At 33.6% G+C, this 23,948-nt stretch overlaps 1 protein-coding gene across 3 annotated transcripts in view; it reads right to left on the bottom strand.

Moving 5' to 3' along the window:
- Nucleotides 1-7,701: 7,701 nt before the first annotated feature.
- Nucleotides 7,702-23,948, bottom strand: part of LOC129938539 (supporter of activation of yellow protein) — a 41,007-nt gene continuing 24,760 nt past the window's right edge. For all 3 annotated transcript variants that reach the window (XM_056046165.1, XM_056046166.1, XM_056046167.1), the window contains exons 3-11: nt 23,726-23,907; nt 14,794-14,894; nt 14,575-14,700; nt 14,054-14,503; nt 13,795-13,986; nt 13,547-13,733; nt 13,193-13,331; nt 12,949-13,137; nt 7,702-12,868 (exon numbers count right to left, since the gene is read on the bottom strand). In XM_056046165.1, coding sequence (XP_055902140.1) covers nt 12,351-12,868; nt 12,949-13,137; nt 13,193-13,331; nt 13,547-13,733; nt 13,795-13,986; nt 14,054-14,503; nt 14,575-14,700; nt 14,794-14,894; nt 23,726-23,907 — 2,084 coding nt within the window. In that variant the 3' untranslated portion in view covers nt 7,702-12,350. The remainder of the gene's footprint in view (nt 12,869-12,948; nt 13,138-13,192; nt 13,332-13,546; nt 13,734-13,794; nt 13,987-14,053; nt 14,504-14,574; nt 14,701-14,793; nt 14,895-23,725; nt 23,908-23,948) is intronic.

Below are 23,948 nucleotides of genomic sequence, written 5' to 3'. Positions count from 1 at the left end.
TCCCCTTTAAATGGGGTTTGAAAAAAGTTATGCAAGTTATATTTTGGTGGGAATTACATTTTAAAGAAACAGATGGATTTCTAGATTTGTCCTTAATATCATTTAAAAACTTACAACAAGGAATACAATACATTCAAAACCGAATACGAAAGTTGAATTATTTAGGTTGTCGTTTTATAATTTTCTGTTTTTGAAATTCTTTGCCACATGATTTATATCGTGTATAATTTTTATAAATAAAAAACGCAGCTTTTTCAAATAAAAATCTGCTCAAAGAATAATCGGCCATGCGAAAGGAAGAATCAACAACTGACATTCCAGAGAAGACTTGGACAAAAATCAACGATATGAGACAATTAAAAGCTCCTTGAGTTGAAGAAACGAGCTAGAAGACTCAGCAGACATCAGTCAGAACCCTCTTTATTATAATCAAAGAGCTCGCTGATGTTCTGAACTTCAAACAACCCGCGGTGAAAGATATAGATGGTTTCTTGCTTATCTTGGATAAGGACCAGCTAAGAAAGTTGAAGGAACATTTAACTTTGGTTCATAACCAGGTTTTTTAGTTATCATATGCAAATAATTTTCGTTTAAACACCGAACCCCTAGAAATTAAGAGATACGTACCACAATTAAAGCACTAAAGAACAACAAAGCTGGACGACAAGACTGCATTCCCGCAGAATTGTTGCAAACAGCGCCAAGTGCAACTGCCCTTACAATATCCATTGGTGTCTGAACGTTTCCCGAAGAGTGAAAAAAGTAGATCTGATGGAGTGCAAACACTGGAGAGATATTTACGTTTTGCCTGCCGTCGCCAAAAAAGTAAAAAAGATTGTCTAAGAATGCGTAACAGAAAACTCCGAAGCAACACTTGAAGACAAGCAGTATTCGGCACTGGATCATCCTGCATTGATCACATCATCACATTAAGGTTCGTCGACGTACACGTACAGTGCCTAGGATATCGATCACCACTTCACATTCATCGATTATGAGAAGTCTTGTGAAAGCGTCAACAAGGAGTTTACCTGCTTTGTAGATGAGGAGTATCCCAGATTCCCAGATGAACTCATTTCTATTATGAGTCTTGAAAAAAATCCATTGTCAACAATTATCTTAAGTATAAATAATGTACAAATTGAAAATGTAAATAGTCTTAATATCCTAACATTAGTATTTAATAATAAATTTAGATTGAAAGAATATTGTTTTTTTTTTAAGGACTAGTTGCGAGACTCAACATAATTAATTATTTATCTAGTAAGAAAATCCATGTACCTACACATTAACACTGTCTCATATATTACCAAAGTGTAAATTAATTAAAATCGATTACGGAATTTATATTTATGGCAGTTCCCCAAAAACAACTCTAAGAATAATACAAGCAAGCTACCTCTAAGCAGTTAGGAGGAAAATTGGTCTTCTCCACAAATTCAGTTATCGATAAAGACATTCATCAAGCCATGAACCTTAAGTGCAAGAAACGTATTCCATCTGCTTTAAAAACAATCCTCGACAAAGCTCGAGAAATGGATATACCAACAAAAACTCCAAAAAAATTCAACTTTATCATATCCTCCATGGTTTTGCCGATTCATTTGCATTGAGCCTTGCTCACTACAGTACCACTGTTCTCAATTATCTTATCAGAACTTAAAACTAAAGGCTGGAAATTTATATTCACTGATGGATCCAAATCAAAAGATAATAGGTACATCGTTTGCAGTCACATTTGAAGATAGCTAAATCCTCAATATTGGCATCCTCCCGGAATATGCTTCTATTTTCACCGCAGAAGCCTTTGCTATTATGCAAGCAGCCAAATCAATAAGGAATTCCAACCACAAGTTCCTAATATGCTCTGATAGCATATCAGTCCTGAAAGCTGTAAAAAATTCAAACAACGATTCAGATCTTATTTCCGCGATAAGGAACAAGATAATAACGAAGCCGAATAAAATGAAACTGATGTGGACTCCAGGTCATTCTAATATATGTGGAAACGAAGAGATGATAAAGAAGCAACCTCTACCAAAAAAAGAGACCTGAAAACCCAAATACTGAACACCTTGAGAGGAAAACAAGAAATCGAATGGAGCCTATACCACCACCATTATGTTGACGAACATAAAACCTACCCTCAATACCCTACGAACGTATCAAAACAAAAAATCTCGTAACTATTTCAGGATTTTCAAAGGCAAAACAAAAAATTGAAGCAATTATGAATTCGACGGAATTGTTTTTTGAAGGAAGTTTTGATAAAGTTAACGCAAGTCAGCGACCCAACAGATTTCGACGAACACATGTAATAAGATACTCTTCTTTAATTCATGCATTGGCTGATGAAACTTCATTGCAGACTCATTCAAGCAGTAGACGACTTACTGATCTTTCCTAATCAGCCAATCGAATTGTGTTATTAGGTCCTCCGCCAGCTGCAATTGTTTCTAATTTTTGTTTTTGTAATTTTTTTTTGTTTTTTTTTTATCAATCCATACATATTAAAATCAAAAAGTAAAAATTGAATGTACTTAAGCAAATTAAACTCACTCTTTACCACTTGGTTGAGTCGCGTTGTGGAGACCCCAAGCTATTCAACTGCTTCACACTTTTTTGCTAGGTCCGCTTTGGACAATATTCCCCTTGCCACTTCAGGATTTTGCTCCATTAATTCTACCATTTTTTCTAATTGTTTTCTGTTACTTACTATTCTGTTCCTAAATAAAATATTATTTTTTTTAAATGGCATCTTGTTCATTAGAACAACTTACATTTTCGCAAAACAATTTTAACTCGAGCCACATAACAACATTTTAAAACAATAATTGACACAATCTGTTCAAAAATTAAAAGTCGATACTCATAATACCGATTCTTCAAATAGTTGATAGATATTATCAACTATCAAATTGATACTCATAATAGGGCTGTACATCCGCTTAAGACTTGGTCACACCTCAGCAACTCACAAACACATTCTAAACAAAAACAATCCACCGATATGCTACACCGTCAATTAAAGGACGAGTTTAACTCACCTCCTCGAAAACTGTCAATTATCGAACCTGCTCTTTCATGAATCTTCAAAGATATATCGATCTATGACGTATTAAAAAACTCTACCAGCTCAAATATCGAAAATGTAAATAAATTTCTTACAACTTACCTCAAATGTATAAAAATGTTACTAACAAGCAGGGCCTATAGTCTTCGCAGCTAGGCTCTCTCCTTTTTTCTTTTGTATATTTCGTTGTTATTTTAATTACTAAAATAAATAAATTGGGTGGCGCAACAGTCCCGTTGTGAACAAGAACCTAGTGACTTACAACTCTCAACTTTGTGCGAGTACTGTTGTCAGGAATGGAATGGACCTACAATTTTAGGCCGAATCCGAACGGCTAATTTGAGAAAGCACTTTTTCATGACAAGAATTACTCTTTAAGGATTTGTCAATTCCTCGCAATCGGCAGTATCCGCGAAAATTATTTTTTTTTTAAATTAAGGTGGCACAGGCAGGGATTGAAAACAAGACCCCTTGCATGACAGTCCAACGCACTAACCATCATGCCAGGGGTACTAATATTACTAGTTAATAAAATATAATAATAATAATAATAATGATAATAATAATAATTATATTTATAATAATAATGATAATAATAATAATAATAACCTGGCTTATCGAAGTCCTCATAATATACCACATCCACCCAAGAGTTATTTCGTTCCTTGCACATAGTATAAGTAGGTGGAAAACATGCGTAGAGCTGTTTAAGAGCGGCACATCACTAAAAACTAAAGGGATCCCCATTAAATCGGGCATATTTCAGGGAGACTACTTGAGGGCCCTATGGTTTTGCATTGCCATTAACCCGCTCAGCAACATGCTCAACTCGAGCAAGTACGGATACAAAATCAAATCGACTCACTCCGTGTTTAAAATAAAACACCTCTTGTACAATTGTACATGGACGACCTTAAGACCTATGCATCAACAAAGGCCCACTATCTCCTGGAAATAGTAAGCATGTTTAGCAGAGATATAAAAATGGAATTTGGGTTAATATCGCCATCAGCCCAAGATGAAATCTATAGAATAAGAGAGATGCAAGAAAATGAAATCTACACCTCCCAGGAGCAGCCCAGAGCAACAGAATGGACTCAGCAAAAATAAAGAAAGACCCCACTAGCGAGTTTAAAGGACGCAAACATAACATTGGAAAATCACAATTAAATGGGAAAACGCCATCAAGGCGATCATTACCTACACCATACCTGCTATTATCTCTGAAATATCTTCTTTTGATTTTAGCATAGGTCACTTCACTTTTCGAAAAAAAAACTAAAAATTGAAACTAGAATGAAATAATTTCAAAGAAAACTCATTTGACATTTCATTTTATAGTTCACAATGACTTTTTTAAGTAAAAGTCACAATGGCACTCGTCTCAAATTACGTGGTGTCAAAAATAATTTGTTTCGAGTTTATCGACGCTGCCGCGAAGAGAGTGAGGAAGAGGCGTCATAGATCTACAAAGCATGCAAACTAAACAAATAATGTCACTCCGCCAATACTTCACCGAGAAAAGCTTAAGCTCAAACCTAGTCAAAGCAACTATTGGAGCCGACGACAACTTAACGCCACTAAACCTAAAGAACCAACTTCACATGCAAATACCCAATATAGATGACCGAAAACGTGCATGGGCTGCAAAACCTTTACACGGAAAACACTATTATGCACTAAGAAGCGAAAATGTTGACACAGAAACGTTAAAATTATGGCTCCAGACAGCAGAGTTGTTTTCCGAAACCGAAAGGTTTATAATTGCAATTCAGGACGGAGTGATTACTACCCGAAATTATATGAGATATATAATGAGGGACAATTCAGTTGAGGATATTTGTCGTCGATGCGGCAAACCTAATGACAAAATTGAGCATATCATCTCCGGATGCACAAGTATGGTACAAACCGACTATTTCAGAAGAAATAACAAGTGGTTGCCAGAGTGTTGAAGTTCAAAGTGGGTAAGACAGTGCTGCATACTGTTGCCAATTTGTTTTCTTATTGTTGACCAGTGATATGCTGCGGGCAGCATTGACAGGAAACGGAACAATAAGATGGACTCAGACAACATATATTCTTCCTAAAGGATAATAGATCTTCATCAAATGACAACAAGGGTAGCAAGAGGACCAGACATCGTGGGGCTGAAAATTATTACGGGAAAATTAAGATGATCAGTCTTGGGACCTGCCACTCATCTTCTCTCATAAACATTGCTCAAAAATCAGTAGAACAAATAGAGACTTATCAATACCTTGAAAGGTCTACTGTCTCTCTGCGTTCGACTTAAACACCGAATCTGGGGCCCTACTATGTTACTTAATTCTACTTTTGATTCTATTCGAAACTCATTTCCGATTCTACTTTCAAATCTTACGTATGAAAGTAGAATCGGATTTATATCGTGTATATTTTTTATAAATAAAAAACGCAGCTTTTTCAAATAAATATCTGCTGAAAGAATAGTCGGTCGTGCGGAAGAATCAACACCTGACTTTCAAGAGAAGACTTGGACAAAAATCACGAGACAAATAAAAGCAGCTTAAGTTGAAAAAAGGAGCTAGAAGCGTCAACGGACGTCAGAAACCCCTTTTTTATAATCAGAGCTCCAAACAACCACCGATGAAGATGTAGATAGTTTCCTGCTTATCTCGGATAAAGACCAGCTTAGAAAGTTGAAGGAACATTTAACTTTGGTTCATAACCAGGTTTTTGAGTTTCTCTATACAACAAATTTCCGTTTAAACACCGAACCCCTACAAAATTAGAGATACGTACCACGATTAAAGCACTAAAGAACAACAATGCTGGACGAAAAGACAGAATTACCGCAGAATTGTTGCAAACAGCACCAAGTGCAACTGCTCTTAGAACTCTCATTGGTCTCTGAATGTTTCCCCAAAGCGTTGAAAAAATAGGAATACAAAAGTAGACCTGATGAATTGCGAAAACTGGAGAGACATTTGCGTTTTACCTGCAGTCTAAAAAAGATTGTCTATTCAAATCACGTTTTTTATTTCTGTGATTTTATCTTTGATAGCTTCCTTCTGCTAGGAATCGGAGGGTTGCAGCAAGTTTTTGAATTGAAGGAATCGATGAAGGTATTATAAAAGGTTCTATTTCCGATCGATGAAGGTTTTATAAAAGGTTCTATTTCCCCTAGAACATATAAAAAAGCATCTTTGCTTAATATAAAATTATAATGAAAGCTTAAAACAGGAAATCAAGAATTTACTTGATCAGAACAATTCTACATAATTTTCACACACTTACGTTGTGTCAGGTGAATCCAATATACATATTTGATTTGTTTCGCAAAATTCGTCTTCTTATTTTTGTCTCTTGAATTCTGCTTCCTTTTGTCACTTAAAAATGATATTGCATCCATCTTGAAAACAGCAAACATTTTACTTCAGAAACAAAATGAAAATAGATGATCCTTGAGTTCTGACAGTTTGAATTGTTTGCAACAGTTGCGAAGTTTTCGAAATCGATCGAATTGAAGAACATGCAATTTCATTTCACGTGAAATTCAAGTGATTTCAATTCACTTTCGATCGAAATTTCGAACATGAGCGATAGAATAGATTTGCCGACGCTCGAAGTTTTTTTTATGATATTTGTCAAAGCAAAAATACAAACAAAAATCAAAACAAATCACAAAGAAGACGAGGACAAAATTAAAATTCAGTCATTTTTATCACTTCAGAATTATCGTATTGACTTTTTTTACACTTCACTGCTTTGCAATTGCAACATCTCTCTTTTTTAATTCAACCTTAGAATGTTTAAGCTGTTTTTTTTTCATAGTCATTTCGTTTTTTGTATTGAAATTTGGCTTTTACTCAGGTATACTTTTTTTCCTTCAAGTCATACGAATTCCACCATAATTTCAAATTGCTTTTGTTTGGTATGCACTTGTTTCGCTGTAATTAAATTCATTTACTTAGATTTTGAATAAAATAATTTTTTCCTTACTTACATTTAATCTATTTCACACAATTTTCCTTTTGTGCAATCCGTTACCGTTACCTCTCTTAATAATTCGGAACGCATTGCCATGTACGAAAAATCCGAATGCGGATTTGTCATTCCGTAAGTACTCGATTTCTTATACGCATTAGAAATAGAGAGTACAAAATATTCGTTTTCGAAAATATTTGGTTTCGAAACGCATTACAGAGTAGGGCCCCAGAAACAATACGGGAAAAGTAAGATGATCAGCCTTGGGACCTCCCACTCATCTTCTCTCATGAACATTGCTCCACAATCAGTAGCAAAAATAGAGGTTTTTCACTACCTTAAAAGGTCTACTGTCTTTCCGTGTTCGACTTATACACCGAATCTCTACTTTCATACGGAAATTGCAAAGCTTTATAAATAGGCGTCTTATGAATCCACTCATTCAAGAAGGCACAAGAGTCGGGAGACTGAGAAGCATGTGGAGAATAGAAATCGTCGAGATTGGGGAGGAGCTGAAAGGAGCTCAAACACAATTGTGCGACAAGTAGTTGAAGCCCTATGCCTAGCTAGGGATCATCCACGGACTTTATCGGTCTCAGGACGACGTAAATAAGTGCCAACTGAAACTGAAAATAAGCGCAAAGAAAAACGCGCAGTTATTTCTTTTGAAATATATATTTACTTTTATTGAATTTATCGTACTTTCATCATCTCCATTTAATATTTTTATCGAGTATGTAAGTTTTTGTTTTGTTAAACTCAATAAAAATTTTATTTTTTTTTCGGTCAATCCGTATTTATAATTTTATATCTTTCATCCATTTAATCTGTTTTTTTGTTTTGTTTTGTTAAATATAAAAATATACAACTTTTACATATAATTACGCAAACTTAAATTTAAAAAAAAATTAAACATAATTTTTTATTTTTGAAATTTAAAACAATTAAATATATATTTTTTATTTGTATTTTTAATTAATATTATCATTTTGTTTTTATTTCTAATAATATACACATAGCAAAAGTTGTTGTACACAAAATATTTTAACTATTGTTAGTCTTAGTTGCTAATTTACTATAATTAAATGTTTTTGTTTGTTTTGTTTTTTTTTTCTGTACACAATAATTTTTTAAAATTATATTAAACGTTTGTTTTCTTTTTATTTTTTATTTCTATTTCGAGAATCTTTAAATCTAAACTGAAGCCATTTACACATTTATTTAAGAGTGCTTTAAAAGGTTATATATATTTTTTTTTGTTTTTGTTTAAATATATTTTATTTCGTAAAAAAATATATATTTATATATATATATATGTATGTATATTGTTTATTTTTATATAATGTTGGGTATATTAGGTGATTTTGAAAATTAAAATTGATTCCTTTCTTAAAATCTATCACTGCATAGCATGTATTTATGTTTTTTTTTATTAAAAACAAAAAAATTTCAACTTAATAAGAACAAAAAATAAAGATAAGAATAAGAATAAGATAATGAGAGATATGAGATTTGAGTTTTTTATTTCTCTGGTTTAAAGGACCTTTACTATGTATTTCCTAACTTATATTTATTATAAATAAAATCATTTTTCTTTTTTTTTGAGAATGAAATCATATAACAACATTTTTATATAAAATAAAATTAGTTAGAACAACAATAAGCGCAAGACTTTGTTTAAAGGCAGTTGGAATATGAAGAAATTCAAAGCATTCAAAATATGTATACTTTTATTTATTTTTTAAGTAGAACTAACGAGAAATATAGGGAATGCGAAAGGAATTTTGAAGATAGTGTACCTATAAATTTTATTAATTCGCAGAAGGTTAGCTAAAAACGGTATCTTAACCACTATCAATTTGCCTGTTGGCAGCCTATTCAGGAATCGGATTGGATCCGTCCTGGAGTTCAGAAGCGTATGCTTTGGGTTCGCGGTTCAGACGAATTTGTCATCCTCTGGTAGGAGATTTTTCAACCATCAGCCTCGATACAAATTTATATTATTTGTTGAATTTCAAAATAAATGTTATGTTTATACAAAAATCGGATAGTGTTACTCTTTTATTTTTTGTTTTTAAAAACTTAAAAGTCTGTACAACTTATTTCTCTGTAATATTAATATTTACCTAATTTTAAAAGTATTATATAAATGAACAAACTTAACACTTTGGTTGTACGAAACACGTCCTTCGAAAACCTTACCTTTTGATTTCGCACATACATGAGACTGATAATTTCCTTAGGTCATTACACACTTTTTGTTTCCAATTGACAATTTTATTTGTTTTTGTAATAATTTAATACTAGAATGGTTGGTGTAGTTCATTATTAAATACTCGAAAACTGTAACAAGGAGTTTTCTAGATAGTGAAATAATAACTCAACAGTGACAACGCGAAAAAAAAACTTTTAAAAAAATCAAACATTAAGCTCATTTTTGATCCACGAGTTCTCAGTTGATTCAATTTTATTTCAAACTTAATGCTTTTGTATCAGTTTTTCAAGTCAGAGTTAGAGATTTTACAACTTAGGATTCTTAGTGCTAGGTAATTCATGATGTTGTTTTTTTTTCAATAAAATTCGTGATGATCTTTTGAATTTACAATTCCTTATTTCAATATTCCGTATAAATATTTTCATTATATCATTTGTTTTTCAAAAAATCGTCATTAGTTGTAAGTCTTTACTTTCCACTTTTACCCTAAGAGAATACTAAAGCACTTACAGGCATATTCTGCTATTCACCGGGGAGAATTTTACTTGAATTTTCACTAATCATAATTCTGCTATTCATTCGAAGTGAATCTGTGTAAGTCAGTAACGTCGGTAATAGTGCGCGGTATTCTTCTATTCACGTGAAAGCATTCATTCTATACAATTCAGATCCGCATATAAAATGCAGCGGATTTTTCATTTGATGTCTGGTTTGTTAATTTGTGTAAGCAAAATGTAAGTGAAAACTAATTTATTGCTAAATTTAGTATAACTGTTTTATAAATAAAAGAACATAAACATTTCTAGGGGAAGGGAGACACTTTTCAAACATTTCTCCGAAGCTCGCTGTTTGAGGATTCTCTTATTCCTCTGCTTACAATTGGAATAAAAAGTTACATACTTCCCAGTTCCAAAAATTACACAAATTATTCTGTTTAGGTGGATTGATTAAACTTAATTTGTGTATGAATCAAAAGAATTTATCCAACATGTTTATTTGAAAGTCAAATTGGTTTGGGATAATGTAGTTCACCCGATGGATGGCAGAATGCAAAGGCAGTGTGAAAGGGAATCGAATGGGGGAATTGAATATACGATCCACGTGAATAGCAGAATAGGGCTGTTATGCCTAAACGGTTCTTAACAGAAAAACGCATTACAGTATTTTTGTTCTTATTATGAATGCGTAGTTCTAAGGTTATAACATCAAGTTTTTGAAATATATTAATTAAAATATATAAAATGGGTGTTGAAATCTGGTATTTCGGAGTTAGAATTCGGAATCAACACTAAAAATTAACTCTAAAAAGAATTATTCAAAAAAATTAACTCAATCAAGATTTTTCAAAAGAATCTAATAACCAACCGATAGTCATCTCATAACTAATGAGATATTACAAAAAACTAAGTGAGATACTAAAATTATTTAAACTGTATCTAGAAGATAAAGATTTGTATTTGTGTAGCCTTAAAACTGTTTTAAGAACTTTTAAAGGGGCACATTTTAAAAACCTGTTACGTTAGAAACTTTTAAAGGCAAAATTCAATTTCAGGAAATGTAAAAGACCTTATTTAGTCGAGCAGTGTAATCATAACCCGAATCTTTATTTCAGTTTCTGCATTTTTTTTTATTGTATGTACAGTTTAAGCAAAGGTCTCACGTTGCTCATGTTTATCAGAGATAACCTCCAAGTGGGCACGGGTAGTCGAATCGACCGCGCTTATTACATTTTCATTCATATTTAAGTTGTAATAATTGCTCCTTTTTCATAATTTTAAGTCCTTTTTAGACAAATAAGACTTTAAAGACAATGATAATGTATCTGAGTACAAATTAATAAATAATTAGTGCTTTATTTCTTTTATTCATCCCATAGGTCTTTTCGGTTACGCGCGTCCGCTCCCGTTACAAATAACCGCGCGCCTTCTTGAGGGTTAAGGACTCTGGACTATGAACTTATTTTCACGATTCTGATGTAACTCATAACTTTATTAATTACAACTGCAGAAAGCCATTTCAGTTAATGCTCTTTAGACATCTTATTAATAAAATGTTTTATTCCAGGTGTAGTTCTATATGACATCTAATTAAATCGAACCATTCTGGCTTTTAGGTATTCGCACTGTGGTCTCTACTTTCGTCCCTCTGATATTTTCAAAGTTTGTGCAAAAGTTTTATGACCATATACAAAATTATCATTTCTTTTCGTTCTACAACCATCTAAAAATTGGTGAGTGAGGCTTCTGTAAAACTTTGAAGTTTTTTAAAACGAGAGTATGCAAAAGATTAGCAGATAAAATAAAATGTAATCCAAGGAAATAATTTCTAGTTTAAGATTATCCAAGTAATTATGTTTAACCGATTGTCTGTAGTTAGTGCAATTTGTTCAACTTATTAAACCCCTCAAGATAAATTTTTAATTATTATAAAAAACAACAAGAAACCGTAGTATTTAAAAACAAAAATATATTAACATGATGTTTGATTTGAAAGCACAAGCATACAACATAAAATCACGCAACTATCATGTTGTTGGTTTTTAAATTCAAAATTCTATGGATTTGATCAAACAATGTAAACCCTCATAGACTGAACTTAAAAATAAACACAAAACAAAACAGCTAAAAGTTGTACGACTTAAAATTATATGAATGTGCTAATTTGTTGCTTCGCTTATAGTATGTGTTTATGTACAATATTTTATTTATTTATTTATTTTTTTTTTTCATCTTATATAATAAGTGATATTTATAAAAGAAAAAAACTAAACCGTTTAAATAAAAACAAACATATTTATCTTAATGGAGCTTTGTTCAATAAATTAACAAAAAAGGTAGTTTTATATATAAAAATTATAAATAAGAGTTCGTAGACTGTAGTTTTGAGTGGGGGTGTATTATTGGTTTGGGTGTGGGTGTAGGTGTATGTGAATAAGTGTTTAATTTAATTTAATTTAATTAGTCTCTTCTCATAACGGTTTTCGGTTTTAATTTAGTATGTAATTATTTTTATTGTATTAACATATTTTGTTTTATTTTTTCGTTTTGTAAAATAAATTTTTATTGATTTTTTTAAAAATAAAATACAAATTACTTACACCGACGGAGTCGTCGTTGTTGTTGTGGTTGTTGTTGTTGTAAGTGTTGTTGTTATTGTTGTTTGTTTTGTTGGTTTTTTAGATGCTCTTGGTTTTCGCGGCGTCACCGTCGTCGGTGATAGCACCGTGTTAAGGTTTTGAGGAGCAGGTGTTACTATAGTCGCAACCGGTGGAGGTGGTGGTGGCGGTGACATTTGTTGATTACTATGGGAATGTGCACTTCCACTGTGTGGTGTTGTTGTTGTTGTCGTTATTGTGGAGTTGTTGTTGTTGTTACAAGAACGTCGGGCATTGGCCTTATGCTTAGCGCAAGGAACACACAGCATTGAAAAATGTTCTCGCAATTTTGAAATGTGATCAATGCGATATTCATTAACCCATTTTAGTTTTTTGCTTTTGTTAGTCTTCGCTACACCAGGTGAGTCTGTTGGAGATGCTTGTGGTTGAGGATGGCCCTCAGGCTTGGTAGCACCACATCGCATACATATAAGGCAACGTTCGCAGTGCCATCGACCTTAAAATAAATAATAAGAATAAACAATTCGATTAATTTTTTTTTCAATAATTGTTTTTATTTTAATTTAAAACAATTACCTTCGGGTAAAGATTTAACACCAAGACAGTAGATGTGATAACCACGATCACATTGTTCACAAAACAACATCTTTGTTGGATCTTGTTTTCTCTTACACTTTATACAACATTTGCAATCAGCACACTGCCAATTGTAGTTTCTAGCCCGGCATACCATACGATTTGGCATTTCTATGCAAGTAGGATGTACTGAAAGACCACACAAAATTAATAAAGGCATTTTAATTATTTTAATGGAACATACTTCTCCTGCGACATGTAAAACATCGAATAAATACTTCAGGTAGTCCTTTTGGATTACTATTCTGTGGCAGGTGGCAAACACAACATTTTAGACCATCCGGAGGCTTGTCTTCATCTGATGATTGACTCGAATCAGAATCCTGAAAAGATTTATTGAATATATTATCACTACTCCAACTTTAATTTTAATAAACATAAAATTAGCATTAACATTCATAAAATATGTTGATGATCGGAAAAGTTGTATTATTATTTTATTTTGATAGAAAAATTAATAAATTTTACCCAGAATCTGGGAATGAACTCGATGATCCTAGTTTTGTACTCGTTTTTTTTTTTTCAAAAATAAACTTACCGAATCATCTGAACTTGAATCCGAAGAACAACTGCTGCTCGAACTGCCCGAACCATCATCTTTTTCTTCTTCGCCGCACGAGGACGATGTTTCAACATTCGATGCATCAGGAACTTCAGTATTCGATGAATATAGTCTCTCTTTCCACGTCGTTGGGTCTTCAAGGACAGTGTTAATTGGATACGACCTGAAAAACAAAAAATATTTGTAAGCATATTGATTCTTGAAAAATACAAAGATAATTTTACCTTAATTCCTGGGGTGTATAGTGGCGATAATTCTCACAGAATTGACCTGGTACCAATGCCATTGCATAACTCCTTGCTACTTCCATTGGTTTAACCGTAACCGGTGTTGGACGGTTGACTAATTTCGCCGGTAGTGGTACATTGATGACCAAAGTTTGCAGATCCAAACATGATCTCCGCTCTTCTTTGCGACTATGGAGAGTTATTACGTTCATAACATATTTCAACATACGATCTGGTTGTGTTTATGAAAACTTACGATTTATTAAAATGTGCATTCCACTTAGATGTCGCGTGTAACGCTCTGTCTCTTGTTGCCATACCCTTACAAGACACATTGAAATTCATTCCTCCTTTCGCTTTAGCCTCAAGTTCTCGAATATGCTTCTGACGTACGAAATTCTTATATTCTTCGTATTTTTCGTAAAAATCCGTGTACATAATGTCGAGGACATCAGAAGCCCACACCGCTGTAATACCGAGATCACACATCTTCTCCGCAACTAGGCCCTTCTCTTGCAACCAATTGCGCTCCTCCATATCGACTTGTCGTCGTGGCAAATCTGGATACTTTCGTTTGAAGCTCTTAATACCCAGGTACAAGGCTATCTGTTCCTGAATCATAAACGTATCACGATTCTTAGCTGGACAACAGCCTTTAGGTGGTGGCCAATCGTATTCAGCAATAAGGTCAACAGTATACTCAGCACTTAAAATTCAAATTAAACAATTAAAACAATGAAAAACACAAAATTAACTAGTAGTAAAAATAATACACACTTTTCGGTTGCAACAGTTTCGAATTTTTTCCTTCTAACTTTACGAACAATCGCACTGTTATCTAAAATGCTCGTGTTGCTTATCATAGAACTTTGGGTATCATCGTTGTTAAAGTACTCTGTTGGGCTGTTAGAGAAATGCAAGCAAATGTTTGTATTGAGTTTAATAAATGATTGCAGATTGTTTTTTTTTTTTTTTTTTTTAGTAAAGTATAATTACCGGGTAGTGTCAAGATCGGCACTCATGCGAGTGTCTTCTTCATAAATTTGAACTTCGGATGGTGTTCTATTGGCACAGGTTTCAATGTATTTTCGTCGCTCCTGTAAGTACAAAATAAGCAACATTTTATTTATTTATTTTCCATTAATTGTTACTACTTATTTGTAGTTCACAATGCTGGATTTAAAAGTATTTAAGTTATGTGATATAGAGTCGGTAACAGCTTTGCAAAATTTAAACCTTAGTATATTTGAACCTGAGATGTCCACTCAGTTAAAACGCCACAAAATAACAAGTAAACGCCAAAATTGAAGTGAATAAAACAAGTATTTACTCTTACTCGCGAGTAAATACTTGAGAGGCTAGTAAAACCCGAAAAATGCCAATTTTGGTGTGAATAAACGCAAGTAAATACTTCTGTAGCAAGTAAATATTCGTCTATTCGCAAGTCAACCGGACCCCAGAGTTGCAGTCGTACTTGTACACGAAAGATAGCTGCATTTATGAACCTGCGTGGTGTGAAACGTTATAGAGACCGGCGTGATATAAGTAACGATCTATCAAAGGGACTATTACGGTTTGAGAGCGCTCACTTCGCACTTTCTTGATGAAAACACTGTTGCAAGGGGTGGAGGATCAACTGCACGGAAAAAGATGGACATTTTTCTGAGATATGTTAGTGATCGAGGATTCCAAGTGGTGTTGCCAACGACATGGGGTTGAAAGAACTACGGTCAGCAGAACATTTTTAAGTGTATTGGATAAAATAGTGTCAAAGTCTGAAGATTGCACTATTGAAGATATGGATCAGGCCAAGGCAGATTGGGATTCAAAATTTCGAATTCCGACTGTCATTGGTGCTATAGATTGCACTTACGTGCATATTATGAAATGGCCAGGGAGTGTACGTAATGGCAGGATTTGGCTAGTGAGTGGACTTCAGGACGTGGTGCGCCGATATGATGGTGATGTTTGCCTCCTTGGTGATATCGGATATCGAATTACTCTTTAGTTACTGACTCCTTTTGACGAACCAAGAAATGGTCGTGGGCGGAATTACAATTCGACCCATGCTCAGGAAAGAGTAATAATTGGACGAGTTTTTAGCCAGATGAAACGTCGTTTAATTATACTCTCGAGCCAATGTAGAATAGCAGTCAAAAATGTTCCCAATTTAGTAATAAGTTGTGTAGTGCTTCACATGTAGCAAAACATTTCAATGATTCTTGGGAAGTGGAAAATGTACCTCTACATAATTTAGATCGGAATGAAGTTATAAATAGACGACGTGATCAGCAAAAACCATTAGAAATTAGTAATAATCTGATGATGTAGATACACATTTTTGACATGGAAAGTTACAACAGGAAATGATGCGCAGTCTGTGTTGGGCTACAAGTATCGCAAGGAAATACTTGCTAGTATACCCTCGGTTTTACGAGTACACGGTCACAAGTAAACTCGACGCTTTATTCATATCGGTAAACTTGGAGTTTAAATACTCGTTACACTTTACTTGTAAGTAAATACTCGTTTTTATTCACACCGCCCAATAAGTTATATTATTTTAAACACTTATGCTACTTTACAATGTAACCAAGGAAACTCAAATAAAATAAAAGTATATAAGGTCCAAATTATTGTTAAAGTTTACTTGATCTAGCTGATATTATACGCCTTAACGGTGGAAAGTTTATTAACGTAACCGTTATTAAAATAATTTTCCTTATTTTTTTGTTGTTAGTTAAAGACAAAAATTCTTTCGCATAGTTAATATTTTAAAATGGGACCAAGAACTAAGACTGAGCAAAAATCTCGAGCGAAAACTCGTCATAAACCATTTTAAAAAATATCTTTCGCAACGAAAAATTAAACACAAATAGATTTGTGCAAGATTATTGGAAAAGTTTAACAAAACCGAATTATTTGCTTCCCAGCTACGCCGCACAGTGGTGCGAGAGCGGAAAAAAGTCTTTTTAAGAAGTTATATTTATCCTTTTAAATTTTATGTTTAAGTACTCTTATATAACCCGAGCGTATGATTTAAAAGTATTTTTCAACATATATATTGTATGTTCTGATTTACAAGCCCTCAAAGTTGAAAAATAATTTTACTCAAATCGCGAACCGTATTTTCAACAAATTTTGAGATGTTTTTTTCCGAAGTTCCTTTAAATAAATTCTCTAGCTTCTTAAATAATTTAATTGGTCTATTTTCGATTATCTAAAATAAAAAAAAAAAATGATTATTTATAAAAGATATGTTCTATAAGTAGTCTGAAGCTTAAGTACTAGGAAAAAATGTGTTTTTTTTTAAACTTTTTGATTTCAAAAAAAAGCTCCAAAAGACTCCAAGAAAGTAAGTATGCCAGCATATGCTCCATGCGTTTATGTAAAAGCACAGAAAAAATCAGCTGCAGATACGTGCAGATGTGGAAGTTATGATCAAAAATGTTTCACTGAATCGGATTTCAAAAAACTGCGTTTTAACGGTGGTGTTTACCAAAAAGTTTAATTTCTTCGTTATTTATTGTCAGAATGAACTGGTTAAGCCCATTATTTTAAGAAAAAATGTCAAACTTTATTTTAAAAATAAAACAAAATAAATACATTGACCCAGGTCTGAGAATTTCGATTTTTGCGAAACCATTTATTTCTGCCCGGAAAATTTTTTTCAACTTTGAACTCAATTTTCTTGGAAACAACACACGAAAAACAATATAGTTTTATAATATTTTAAATTATATGATAAGAGCTTAATACAAAATAAAGAAAAGGATTAGGGATAATCCTTTATTTTTTTTATTTTTTGCTAAAAGGCAGGTAGAAATTTATGGAGTGTATCCTCCATGTTGCCTACAATTTGCCATTTAAAGCATGGAGAACCAACAATGAGACCCGCCATATAAGAGATGCTCAGAAGAAGAAAATTCAGCAGGAGTTTCGTGAAAAACTGGGCATCATTTTCAATCTTGTAAAACAAGGTACGGGGACAAGTAATGACGGCAACACCTCCAGAAGATTTTTTGCAAATCCAACCATGACTTCAGAAATCACTGGAGTTAGTGAATCCCTAATTCGGCGGTTTGCTGTTGTCCTTGAAGTAATAACGACGAATGAAAAATTAGATTTAAAAAAAAGTGCAGCTTACATGTGGGAAACTGCTGAACTGTTTGTTGAGAAATATAAATGGTACAATATGCCAGCAACCGTACATAAGATTTTGATCCATGGAGAAGAAATAATTAAAAGCTGTGCATTTCCTGTTGGATTGCTCTCCGAGGAAGCCCAAGAATGCCGAAATAAGGATTATAAAGCCTACCGCAGGTTTCATTCGAGAAAATGCAGCCGAATTGCGACGAATGAAGATGTGATGCATCACATACTCATATCCTCAGATCCAATAATAACAGGTTTAAGGCCACAGGCAAAAAAGAAAATACTTCCAATCATCGCATAATTTAACGTCATAAAATTACTAATTCATAATTGTTTTTTATTTATTTTTTGTATGTATTTATCTATTTATTTATTTAATTTTATAATATACATAGTTAGTAATAATATTTTGTTTAAAATAAAAAGTTAAGATTTTACTAAAAAAAAACTTTTATTTAAATATAACATCAAAAGCCTCAAATTTTAGAAAAATGTCAATTACTTTTTTTCTAATAATTTTTTCTTGACCAAATTTTGACCAAGCATGTATAAGACTAATCTTAACATGTGTTTAAAATTTCATTAAAATTCGTTTAGAAGTTCAGATTTTACAGACTTTTTTCCGCTCTCCCATACAAAAATCAAAAACCCTCAAATTTTAGAAAAATGCCAATAACTTTTTTTCTAATAATTTTTTCTTGACCAAATTTTGACCAAGCATGTATAAGACTAATCTTAAAATGATTTAAAAATTTCATTAAAATTCGTTTAATAGTTCAGATTTTACAAAAAATTTTCCGCTCTCTCATACAAAAATCAAAAACCCTCAAATTTTAGAAAAATGTCAATAACTTTGTTTATAATTTTTTTTTTCAACCAAATTTTGACCAAATATGTATAAGACTAATCTTAACATGTATGCCAAATTTTATTTAAATCCGTTGAACCGATCAGATTTTACAGACTTTTTTCCGCTCTCCCATACAAACCGAACCACTGTGCGCCGCCGCCGCGTGCTTCATAAACATGACCTTCATGGTCAAGTTGCTCGAAAAGAGCCGTTTATAAATAAGAAAAAACATCTGAAACTCTGTTATTTTCTCAAACGAGTCCAAATTTAATATTTCTGGATATGATGGGATTTCTTACATGTGGCGTAAGCCTAATACAGAGCATGCAAGTACAAAATTTAACGATGCGATTATAGACACTGTGTACTTGACCATTTTAAAGAAAAAAATGATCCAAAGCTCTTAGAATTTTGGTATACGCAATAGTTTTTTATACTACCTAGAAAACGATCTAAAGCACAGAGCAGCTATTTTGCAGTCACGGTTAATATGGAATTGAACTCATTTATTGAAACCGCCATCCAGCAGTTTACGGATGTCATCGAGAATTTGTGGAAATTTCCAAATTTCCCATACAAATTACCTAAAAGTCTATTTTGGAAGAATGGAACATGATAAACCTAGAAACCACTACAAAATTCGTGGAATCAATGCCTAAAAGGCTCAAAGCAGTGACAGATAACAGGAGCTATTACTTAAAATTTGAATTGTTTAATTATCTGACCAATAAATGTTAATTTCGAAATTGTTGTTTATTTTTGGTAAAAGTTGCTTAAATATTGATATGGAAGATGAGGTAATATAATTTTACTGCGGACGATAACTTATTTAAATTTTGCGTTACAGTTTTTAGATTCGCTTTCCCAATTAAGCTTTTAACCACTGCACACTTAACATAAACTATATACAAAAGATATATTAAAAAGAAAAATACTAATTTCCACGAGTGTTCTCCAAGACTTGGGTTTTGTCTGGTTTGTTGTTGTCTACGACCACAAAATTTTTAATTAGAGCGTGGTACTGTAACTTTCAAAATCATTCGCAATATTCAGATTGCAACTGGAGCTATGTTTATTTTGTTGCCATTTGTTGTTTGAATTTTTAGCAACAGTGATGAGGAAGAAGAAAGAGACACAGTGCACTTCTTTTGCCACTGCCCATCATAATGGCACAGGAGAAACAAATTCTTAGGCAGACATTTCTTCAATAATTTTGAAAAACTTTTAAGATATTCCAAGAGGCAGATTATTAGGCTTCACCAAAGCCTCTAATAAAAGCCGATGGACCACCGCAAGCTTGCCCAAAAAAAGGAGATCTTACTATATATAATATAACTGGAACGCATTAGAGAACACCTTGAGGCCAACCTTGATGCCGAACAAGCAGGATTCCGCGCTTGATCATATTAACACCCTGCGGATAGTTATTGAACAGCGCGTTGAATATCGACCACCTCTACACCTGCTGTTCATCGACTTCAAGAAGGCCTTCGATAGCGTTAACAGGAAATATATTTGGTTAGCTCTGCGGAGGAGAGGCATCTCAGAAAAACTAATTGCTATTATAAAAGCAACATATGATGGATCCAAGTGTCACGTTTTGCACGATGGTGTAGGTTGTCAGATAATTTTGAAACCCATGGTGGAGTCAAACAGGGCTGTATTCTATCGCCAATATTGTTTTTTATGGTGATAAGCGATGTACTGAACGCAGCTTTGTCATGTAGGGGAGAGATCCAATGGACTTTGACATCCTATTTAAAGTACTTGGATTACACGGATGATGTTTGCTTACTCTCTCATAGGATCATGGATCTCCATCAAATGACAAGTGTGGAGAGAGCAGAAGAAGAAGCAGAAGTTGTAGGGCTGAAAATTAATTCCGGCAAACCAAAAAAATGATCCTCGGAATCCGGCCATTCCTCAAATAAATATTTCCTCGCAACAGGTGTAAAAAGTGGAGAGCTTTCAATACCTTGGAAATATCGTCTCCATCGAAGGCGGAACCGAACAAGACGTCATCTGCCGCATCGTTAAAGCAAAAGCGGCGTTTGGTATGTTGTCAAAATTGGGAGGAATTACTCATCAGCTTAAGAACAAAGCTACGACTGTTTCTGGCCAAACCGTATATCAAATGAGGTCTTTCATAGAAGGACAGGTCAGGAACCTATAGCTTTGAAGGAAGAAGAGCTGGACGACCGAGAAGCACATGTCGCATTACAGTCGAGGCGGAATCAGCGGCACTAGGCAAAAGTTGCAGGGAGCTAAAACACATCTCTGGAAACAGTACACTATGGCGCGTAGGAGTAGTAGAGGCTCTATGACCCTTAAGGGGTTCCCAACGGACTTAACAGTTCTGAGGAGCTAAGTAAGTAAGTAAATCTAAATAGTTGTTTGATCAAGTAGCAAAACAACGTCAATTGAGAAGTCATATGAGATTCGAATGGGAATAGGCAGGACATGTAATACGTACACCTGATAATCGATGGACAAAATTAGTAACCGAATGGATACCCTTAGAAAGCAAAAGAAGCGTAGGTGGACAACATAAACGCTGGAAGGATGACATCCGAAAAATATGCCCACTTTATTGGAGAGAAGCACTAGATAGAAGAAGATGGAGAAGTCTGGGGGAGGCTTATGCTCAGATAACCTAAAATTATACCTCTCTTTTCAAATAATGTATATATTTAAATTAGTTTTAAACCTTCATTGAATTATTTGTTTCTTGTAATTTAATTAATTTTACGTACACATACTTGTTTAAATGTAATGTAAATATATTCAATCAAATGGTAATTACAAAATTATTGTAAATTTTAAAGTATTAATGAGTGAATAAAGCTTGGAATAATAATAATAATGAGATTCGTCGCTTGCATGGAAAAATTGGATTGTTAAAAGTGGAATACATAAAAATTGAAAACTGTAAGATGAAACTTTGTAATTTTTGTCTGTTAAACTTTAGTATGTGAATGTGGAATTGTCCAAGGAAAGAACACTTCGGATCATCGAGTTGTGGTAGGAGAAATCAAGCTTATATGATCCTTGACCGTGTTTTGTTATGGATATTGTGGATTCTATTTTCTCAAATAGTTTTCTAAACGTGTTCTGGTTCATCCGTCTGTAGTTCTGGAAAGAATCAATGTCCTCCAACTGCAGTTCTCTGAAAATGAGCCTTGTGTTATAATCCAGTGAACCTCCTTTTCAGAGCTATTTCCAAATCCATAAAAGTTCTTAATTTTTTAAATTGTTGTTTTTTTTTATTTTAATTGTTCTCCATTAAAAATCATAAATATATTTGTTTACATTTTCAGACCGTTAAAATCAATTAGAAAGATGAACTCGAAATGACAGACGGTTCTGAAGTCTATCAAGCTTTCCAACCCACGCGTATTTTGACTTACATATTTATTTTTATCTCTCTGCCTGTCTTATTTGTATTTTTCTACGCAACAGGTTTTTTTTTTGGTGTCCTATCTCCTGTCCTAATTTTGAGTTTCATTTTTCTCCAAGGGGAAAAAATAGACAAGGTACTGTCAGTTCTTCACCTCTCCTATTCTTCTACAATATTTTGGCTATGTAAAACTAATCCTTATCAATTTATAATGTTAACCAACTCAAAAACCTACTTGTTGCCAATTTTACAATATGAAATTTCAAAAACTCAAAACAAACGAATTCGTCTTACGCAACAAAATATAAATGTATGTATCTATATCACTAGCTTCACTCTTTCAGATGAATAAATAGATAAGCACTCATATGATGACGGAATTCTTCTTTTACCCTCTCGCATAAACGGCTACAATGTTTAATTGAGAATTTATAAGAATGCAACCCCATTGAGGCTGGATGCCAAAATTCTTACACTCAAACTAGCCATATACTCTTCAGAGCGCAGGTGAATCTGTTTTGCAGTGTAACAATGTAATAATATAATTCGAGTACAAATCAGGACACACTGTTTAATCATCGTCATTTTTCTGGTGGGGCGCCGCGCCGCGCCATGGTTGTATATTTGGGAAGGGCAAGCAAAGAGGTATAGCGAAAATGAAGAGAAAATAAAGAGAAAATATGAAAGTGTAGTCGTTTCTCGGGGAGCTGTATACACACTGAATATGAATGTAAAGAATTTTTTTTACAGTATTTTTGTTTAGAGTAGTTGTAGAGTTTGATGGTAATTGTGAAAAATAAGGGGCAAACTGCCGCCAGCAAAATGTAGGGCAGAGGAAGAGGCAATAAGTGTGGTGAGTTCGGGTAGACATTCAAATGCAAGAGTAGGACAGTGCTGAACAAAAGTAACCAGACTATTCAAGGTTTTTGAAAGTTTTGACAATATTGATAGTGTCACACTAATGAAGTAAGTAAAGTATGGAAAATGGTTCAACAATGTTTTGTATTTGTATCGATTCGCAAAAAATTACAGCTTAAAAATACTTTGGTGGAGAAAGTAGTTCCCAATCTCATCGATGCAATAGCTTCCCTTTTCCATTAGGTGGGAAAACAGCACATAAAGAAAAAGGGCCTTGTGACTTATGTACAACTTTCAACCAATTTGGTGCACAATTAATGTCAGGGATTGAGGGGACCTACAGTTTTTTTTATCGAATCCAAATGGCTAATTTAAGAAAGCACTTTTCGTGATAATTCATTTTTTAGGATAGGAGAGTTCCTCGCAAGAGGCAGTACCCGTGCAAACAACTTTGAGTGACACAGGGAGGGATTAAACCCAAGACCTCTGGCATGAAAATCCTAAGCAATAACTATCACGCCACGTGTATTGAATTTTCGCTTGATATGGCGTTCATATTCTGTATATTTTATTTTTTTCTATTGTATTTATTTTTGCTTATCACAGTTTATGTTTTAGCGTTGATTCTATCACCCGTTTTATAAGGAAAATTAAAATTCAAAACTTACCGGACTTAAGAAATTAACTCCTTTCAGTCGTTCTGGATCAGGAGTATGCTTTAGCCCTCCAATACATCTTGGTCGAGGAGTTCCTCGGCCTCTCCCACTGCCACGACCCCGTCCTCTACCTCGTCCTCGACCACGGCCGCGTCCACGCCCCCGGGAAGGTGTATACGGGGCATTCATGTCTTCTATAATCGAAAATAATAATGAAGAGAATAACAAAAAACTT

This window comes from Eupeodes corollae, chromosome 1 (assembly GCF_945859685.1).
Source record: "Eupeodes corollae chromosome 1, idEupCoro1.1, whole genome shotgun sequence".
NCBI lineage: Eukaryota > Metazoa > Arthropoda > Insecta > Diptera > Syrphidae > Eupeodes > Eupeodes corollae.
Note: the sequence above shows the minus strand (reverse complement) of the source record. Positions and strands in the feature narration are given on the sequence as shown.